The sequence below is a fragment of the Dromiciops gliroides genome, chromosome 3, assembly GCF_019393635.1.
Source record: "Dromiciops gliroides isolate mDroGli1 chromosome 3, mDroGli1.pri, whole genome shotgun sequence".
Lineage (NCBI taxonomy): Eukaryota > Metazoa > Chordata > Mammalia > Microbiotheria > Microbiotheriidae > Dromiciops > Dromiciops gliroides.
Window position 1 is genome coordinate 213754609 of NC_057863.1, and position 7917 is coordinate 213762525.

General features: G+C 39.7%; 1 protein-coding gene across 1 annotated transcript; it reads left to right on the plus strand.

Annotated features, from left to right (window-relative positions):
• Positions 1-6608: 6608 nt before the first annotated feature.
• On the plus strand, positions 6609-7547 carry LOC122747365 (olfactory receptor 5AC1-like). The gene has a single exon (XM_043993435.1). The coding sequence runs from the start codon at positions 6609-6611 to the stop codon at positions 7545-7547; it is 939 nt and encodes a 312-aa protein (XP_043849370.1).
• Positions 7548-7917: the final 370 nt, after the last annotated feature.

Genomic DNA, 7917 nt, shown 5'->3' on the forward strand with positions numbered 1-7917 from the left:
TCTTTCTCTGGCAGGATCCATTTTGGGGCTTAAATGCATCCTGCTTAGGAGAGCACCAAGAGACAGTATCAGTCACAGGTATAACTTGCAGGCATTTTAGAGTGAAGCATACCTGATCCCTCAAAGGACAGAGATAAAACAAACAGACAGTTCATCTCATTTGATCTTCCGCATAGTCCTATAAAGTGTATGCTATTTTTATGCCCACTTTATAGGTGAGGAAAATGAAACTCAGGCTTCAGGGACTTGCTTGCTCATGATCACACAGTGATGAGTAGAGGCAGCATTTGAACCCAGATCACTCCTTCCACTGCTACAGCTGACTTCATTCTCCACAACCCAAATTGACATCCACAGTTTGTGTGAACTAACAAATACATGTTTATAACCTCTATCCATCCATAACCTACTGAGTATTTTTCACTGTTATATTTCTCTTTCCTTCCCTCCCTCCTTCCTCCCTCCCTCTCTCTCCCTGCCCTCTCTCTCTCTCTGTCCCATCTTTCCTTCTCTCCTTCTTTCCCTCTTTCCCTCCCTCCCTCCCTCCCTCTTCCTCCTTCTCTTTCTCTGTGTCTGTCTCTTTCTCTCTTCCGGCCCTCTCTCCCTCTCTCTGTCTCTCTCCCGCTCTTTCTCCCTCCTCTCTTTCCCTCATCTCTCTGCCCTTCTCTGTCAAAAATTTCCCACGTTTCCTTATTAAGTGTATTTTTTTAGATTTTCCAACTAAATCATTTGAGCTTCATTTCTTTTGCTTTATTTCCAAGCAATACAGATATTAAGTCCCTCACATAGTAACCTCTCTCAGAACAACAATTAACAGATATATTTATTTCAAACCAAATAGCATCTATGCAATGCATCTTTATAAGCCATAAATACATTCCTTGGAAGCATTACTGAACTCTGGACTCTTACTAGGTTCCTCTATGCTTCTGCAGTGGGTGGTGCCCTGGGACTATAGTCAGGAAAACCTAATTGCAAGTTCAGCCTGAGACACTTTTTACTAGATGAGCAAGTCACTTAACCTCTGCCTGTAAAATGGGGCTTTTCTCACAGGGCTTTTCTGAGCATCAGGTGTGATAACATTGTAAAGCACTTAGTACAGTTCCTGGCACATAATGGGTGTTTTAGAAAATGCTTCTTCCAGGGGGCAGCTAGGTGATGCAATGTATTAAGTACCAGCCCTGGATTCAGGAAGACCTGAGTTCAAATCCGGCCTCTGACACTTAACACTCACTAGCTGTGTGAACCTGGGCAAGTCACTTTACTCTCATTGACCTGCAAAAAAAAAAAAAAGAATAAAGAAAGAAAGAAAATGCTTCTTCCCCTTTCTCCCTTCTATTGTATAATTGGATCCAGTTTGGAATTTTACCAACAGAGAGAACTGAGTGAACTTATGGCTTATGAAGATATGTTTCATTGATGCTATTTAGCCTAAAACATTTTTTTCTAAAGAAGGGTTATTATGTGTGGCATGATGAGCTAGCTGACCTAATGCAAGTTCCTTAATCTTGCTGAGTGGCACTGTAGTGATGAAAATGGAGCATGTGGATTTGAATTCTAGTTCTGCTCTTCACTGTGATACCAGATAAGTCACTATACCTCATTGAGCCTCATTCTATAAAATAAGGATAATATTTGCCCTACTTATCTCAGAAGATTGTTGTGATAAAGTGCTTTGTAAACCTTAAAGTGCTATAGAATTATAATCTACTGGGTGTCCCAAAACTACTTCACGGTGTAGTTTAAAGGGAACTTCTGGGACACCCTGTATTATACTAAAATGGAGATAACAATTCTTTTTTTCAGGGCAATGAGCATTAAGTGACTTGCCCAAGGTCACACAGCTAGTAAATGTCAAGTGTCTGAGGCCGGATTTGAATTAAGGTCCTCCTGAATCCAGGGCTGGTGCTTTATCTACTGCACCACCTAGCTGCCCCATGGATAACAATTCTTGTTTTCATCAAGCATAGTTCAATTTATTCTTTGCTCATACAGAAATATTTGTATGGTAGCCATAGCAGCTGCCTAGGTTCTTTGGACTGACAGTAAAGTTTTAGTTTTTACAAGATGGTCAGTGAATTCCTCAAAGGGAAATTTAGTAGGGGGCAGCTAGGTGGCGCAGTAGATAAAGCACCAGCCCTGGATTCAGGAGGACCTGAGTTCAAATCTAGCTTCAGACACTTGATACTTACTAGCTGTGTGACCTTGGGCGAGTCACTTACCCCTCATTGCCCCACCAAAACCAAAACCAAACAAACAAAAAGAGGGAAATTTAGTAAATGATGTTTTTCCACAGGTTAGGGGCTATCAAGCTGGAGACAAAGGCAGCTTTAACAAAGTTGCCCAAGAGTGCCAATGAAGTCCCTGGCAGAAGGGAAAGTCATTAATTTCCTCTAGACAATGCCATTTCCCCAAGTGGCAGGGATCAGGCACTTCAAGGACAATCCTTAACAGGACTTTACAAGGTACTCTGTGGGGATGGCCAATCGTGTTCCCCTAGTATCCTTGCCTCATAGGATAACTTGGCTAGGATGATGACTGATGATAATAACAACAGCTAGCATTTCTATACCATTTTAAGGGTTACAAAGTACTCTGCAAACAACACCCCTAGGAAATAGGGGCTATTATCATCTTCATTTTATAGATAAGGAAACTGGGGCAAAGGTTAAGTGATTTGCCCACAATCACACAGTTAAGTTTCTGAGGTCAAATTTGAACTCAGGTCTTCCTGACTACAAGCCTAGCATTGTACCCACTGTACTACCTAGCTCTTTCTTTCTTTCTTTCTTTCTTTTTTTTTTTTTGTTGTTTGTTTGTTTGTTTTGGTTTTTTTTTTTTTTTTGCAGGGCAATGGGGGTTAAGTGACTTGCCCAGGGTCACACAGCTCGTAAATGTCAAGTGTCTGAGGCCGGATTTGAACTCAGGTACTCCTGAATCCAGGGCCGGTGCTTTATCCACTGCGCCACCTAGCTGCCCCTACCTAGCTCTTTCTTAAAGCACTTGATGCCTAGGTCAATGTGCCCATTGTAGTCACCAGTATGCCCATCTTAGTCGTCAATAACCACAAAAAGCTTGAACATATTATGATGACCAGATTTAGTCTGTTTCTGAGCAGGCATTATTTGAAGAACTTCATCTTTCAGGGCGGGCCCCAAGAAGAAGTCAATGATCCCAGGCTCCATGATGGAAAAGGAGAAAAGACAGATCTCCTCCAAGGACTTGAACTTCATGTCCTTGACTAGGCAGCCATGTTTGGTGGCAGCCACTCTTTGCTGTTGGCCTTTCCTCCTCTGGTCCCACTTTCTCACCTCACCCACAGACCCATCCTAGCCCAGACCTCAGCCCCTGCAGTTAAAACCACTAAAGAAGTTGCCTCTGCCTCCTAGTCCAGGGCTCTAAGAACACCTTTGGTGCTCACTAGGAATAAGAATGGAAATAATCATTCTTCTCCTATAGCAAGGAGATTGGAAGGTAACAGTAAAACTCAAAATGCTTCATTAGAGATTTACTATTTTTCATGAAAAATGATGTTGATGATACTATACTGGCCAATGCAAAATACATTAGATCAAGCTTTTCTATGAGACTGATTTGGAGTAATTGAGGGTGTCTGCGTATTTTCACACATGACCACTTAAAATAAATGTCATTATTACCTGTTGAGGTCATAAAATGGAATTATATTAAATGGAGAGAACTCTTTATAACAATGATAATTCTGCACCTCTTTTAAATAATAAAAGTTTGTGTATGTCTGTATATTTTATACTGAAAACATAGTACAGATTGCCAAGTAGTTTTGAAAAAGATAATGAACTGATCTTTTAAAACCAGAACTAGGGGGCAGCTAGGTGGTGCAGTGGATAGAGCACAGGCCCTGGAGTCAGGAGTACCTGAGTTCAAATCCAGCCTCAGACACTTAACACTTACTAGCTGTGTGACCCTGGGCAAGTCACTTAACCCCAATTTCCTCACTAAAAAACAAGAACAAAAACAAACAAACAAAAAAATAAAACCAGAACTAGACCTTGTTTCTTGACAATAATTTTTTTTGGGGGTGAGGCAATTGGGATTAAGTGACTTGCCCAGGGTCACACAGCTAGTAAGTGTCAAGTGTCCGAGGCCGGATTTGAACTCAGGTCGTCCTGAATCTAAGGCTGGTGCTTTATCCACTGCACCACCTAGCTGCCCCTCTTGACAATAATTTCATGAAACATAATATGGAAAGTGAATGCCTATAGAATTCTGGGCTAGGAATCAGAAAATCTGGACTTTAGGCACAATGAATTATATGATCACTTCATATTTCTGGGTCTCAGTTTCCTTATCTGTAGAATGAGAAAATTGAAATTTATGCTCTCAAGATTCCTTCATGATTTCAAATTCTTATTTTAGCTTTATTTTTACTAATTTAATTTACTATTTAATGCCAGAATATCACTTTCAAGGCATTCAAGGCACTCTATTACCTGGTTACAATGTCCCTTTATAGCTTTATTTTATTCTCTCCTGTGTACACTATTTGCTTGAGCTAACCTGTAATATTAGTCTTTCCTTTATCACAGCCTGTTACTCCCACCTCCATGTATTTACATGCATTTCTCCAGAATTGTTAATGATTTTTTACACATCTCCATCTTTTTTATTTCTTTTATTCCTTCAAAGTCAGTTGAGGTGCCAGCTCATTTATGGAGCGTTCTCTGATTCTGCCACCTAAAAGTAGTCCCTCTCTCCCAAAATCTCTTGTGCAACTAAGTCTATGCATCCATGCTCTAGACATCTTCTAACCTGCTTTGCTTATCTGTATACATGCCTAACCTTCCTAATACATTGCAAACTACTTCAAAGAAGGGGCCATAATTTTTTTTCACCCGTAAGGTGTTACCTGATGATTTATGTACACAAACATCTTTGTGTAGAGTGTTATTTGACTATTTTATTTACTTAAAGGATCAACAAAAAAGGAATTTTACTTGAAATGTCAAGAAAAGCAATCTCTTAGTACTTGATCAGAGATATAGACAGGTCTGAGGACCTGAGAGAAAAGCAGCACTTCAGATAAAAGTATTTAGAAGATCTGGGAAATAATAGCTCCTTTGGGCCAGGGAGGGGGAAGGAGATTACTTACTGAAAGTGCTAAAGTACACCATTTCCCTGCAGTCAATTTACATATGTCTTTTCTTTTTTTTTTCTTTAAATTTTTTTTTTTTTGGCAGGGCAATGAGGATTAAGTGACTTGCCCAGGGTCACACAGCTAGTAAGTGTCAAGTGTCTGAGGCTGGATTTGAATTCAGGTCCTCCTGAATCCAGGGCCGGTGCTTTATCCACTGTGCCACCTCGTTGCCCCCAACATATGTCTTTTCAAAAATAGGACTTTGAAATTTATAGCTGGAAAGTTCTGAGTCAATGAACTAATTGGGAACTATGGCACACACACACACACACATATGATCTGTGTCATCTAAAAGAGATGTGGATTTGGGGGTTTTCAATCAATGACTGAGTTGGATCATTACACATGAGGGAGGTTCTGTTGTGCTGCAATAGAGACATTAGAAGCTGACAACAGAAGCTGAGACTATAGTTGGTGTTGGGAGAAAAGTGTGGCTGCTTGAAGGAGCAGATTGGAGGTTAAGAACACTTTTCTGTGGTTTGAAAAGCTTCTCTGCCTTGCTCTACAGTGCCATCTGTAGTGAGAGTCCTCAGAGGTTGGCCTGCCTTGCCTTTTAATATCTTCTGTGGCTCAAGAGGGGAAACTCACAGAGCAGATCTAAATAACTTTGCAGAGCCCAGGCTTCTGGGTATTCTTTTTCACTGAGAGAGTATATTTGCCCCAGCACCCAAGGAAGATGATCTTGGAAGCTCTGTACATCTAAAATTGCAAAAAGGAGTTTAACATAGCTTCAGTGACCCAATAGTAGAAGGGAAGCAGCTTCAATCAGTGGGAAACTGGAAAGGTGGGAAACTGGAAAGGCACCACTGGACCCAGCATGATGAATGGTACAAACAATTTCCGAAAGAGAACAAGAGCATGAAGGTCTGAAGTCCAGAGTTTGTGAGTGGCCTCCAGCACATTGGTTTTCCTACTCAGGTGCCTGACTGCTAGGCTTCTATAAGTTTTCCCCCACTCTTCCCCAAGGAAAGGGTGATGAAGGTTTGTGGGTGGACCATTGTGTTATGATGATTATTACTGTCTTCTATTAATAAATGTTTGGTTAAATGAGAAAAATAGAAGAGGGGCTTAGGAGCTACAGTTTTAATTAGGAGGTATATAGTTTCCCCTCATCAGGGTTACCTCTATGTCTCTGATATTGCGTTATAGTACTGGCCTTTCTTTTTGAGGAACTTCCCTTGTCAGTGTGGGTGCAGGTGAATCAGTGCCAGCCCATAGCTGGGGTCAAAACCATGGCCTAAACTACATTTGCATTCCTAGTGCTTAGCATAGTAGATAGAGTAAAATTCAACCAGTACACATATATTGAATTGGGTTAAGAGTTATACAGAAATAGCACACAATTTATCCAGGTTACATTGTTTCTCTTCTATATGTTGGGGAAAGTCAATCTTTATTTTCTTTCAATATAACTATTAGGTCCTGTGTAGACATGACGGAAGAAAACGAGACGTTGGTAATAGAATTTGTTCTCGTGGGATTTACAAATTATGCAGGGCCTCAGGTTCTCCTTTTCATGGTGTTCTTAGGTATCTACATCATAACTATGGTGGGGAATATTGGATTGATTGTGCTTATCTGGATGAACTCTCACCTTCGTACCCCTATGTACTTCTTTCTTGGTGATTTAGCTTTAGCTGACGCTTGTATTTCAACCACAGTGAGCCCTAAGATGTTGGTGAACTTTATAACCCAAAATAAAATGATATCCTTACCTGAATGCATGGTACAATTCTATTTTTTTTCATTCAGTGCGACAACAGAATGTTTTCTTCTGGCTGCAATGGCATATGACAGATATGTAGCTATCTGTAACCCCTTGCTTTATCCAGTGGTGATGACTAACGGGTTATGCAGCCAGCTATCAGTCTTTTCATTAGTAGCTGGCCTCCTTCACTCCATGTTTCATGTAGCTTTGTTATTTAGATTGAGTTTCTGCCACTCCAATAAAATCCATCACTTTTTTTGTGATATCATGCCTTTATATAAAATTTCCTGTATTGACCCTTCTATTAATATTCTGATGGTTTTTATCTTCTCTGGGTCAATTCAGGTCTTTACTATTTTGACTATTGCAATTTCTTATGCTTGTATCCTCTTTGCCATTCTGAAAAAGAAATCTCAAAAGGGAAGAAGGAAAGCCTTCTCTACTTGTGGGGCTCACCTGTTCTCTGTTTCCTTATTTTTTGGCTCTCTCCTCTTCATGTATGTGCGTCCTCGATCATTGCAAACAGATGATCAAGATATGATGGATTCCTTGTTCTATACTATTGTAATTCCTATGCTGAATCCTTTCATCTACAGCCTGAGAAACAAGGAAGTTATAAAAGCCCTGAGAACTGTATTAAAACAAAAAATACTTCCTAAGTGAAACTCTCAAATTGATCCCTTGTCTCATTTTATTAAACAAATCACTAAATGATGTAGTTGTACTTTGAATTTATATTTGTTAATGTGAAGATGATTTTCTTGTGATCTCAGTCATGTCTGATATAATTATTTATATTTTTAGAGCCTAAGATTTTAATGACTATATTATGCTATTCACAAATATGTCAATTAATTTTAATCTCAATTGTAATTTTCTAGATTAGTACTGTTACCTATCCTTTCATTGAAAAAGTTAGGTATCTTGAATAGCACTTCACAAATAATTTATGTTGAAAACAGATATGCTTGTTTTGACAAGCCTGGATCAGGACAACTACCTCCCTGACTCACATCAGCTATGATTCTAATGG

Bases quoted from the DNA above. Each gene is read 5' to 3' on its own strand.
- LOC122747365 (XM_043993435.1), top strand. From the start codon at position 6,609: ATGACGGAAGAAAACGAGACGTTGGTAATAGAATTTGTTCTCGTGGGA.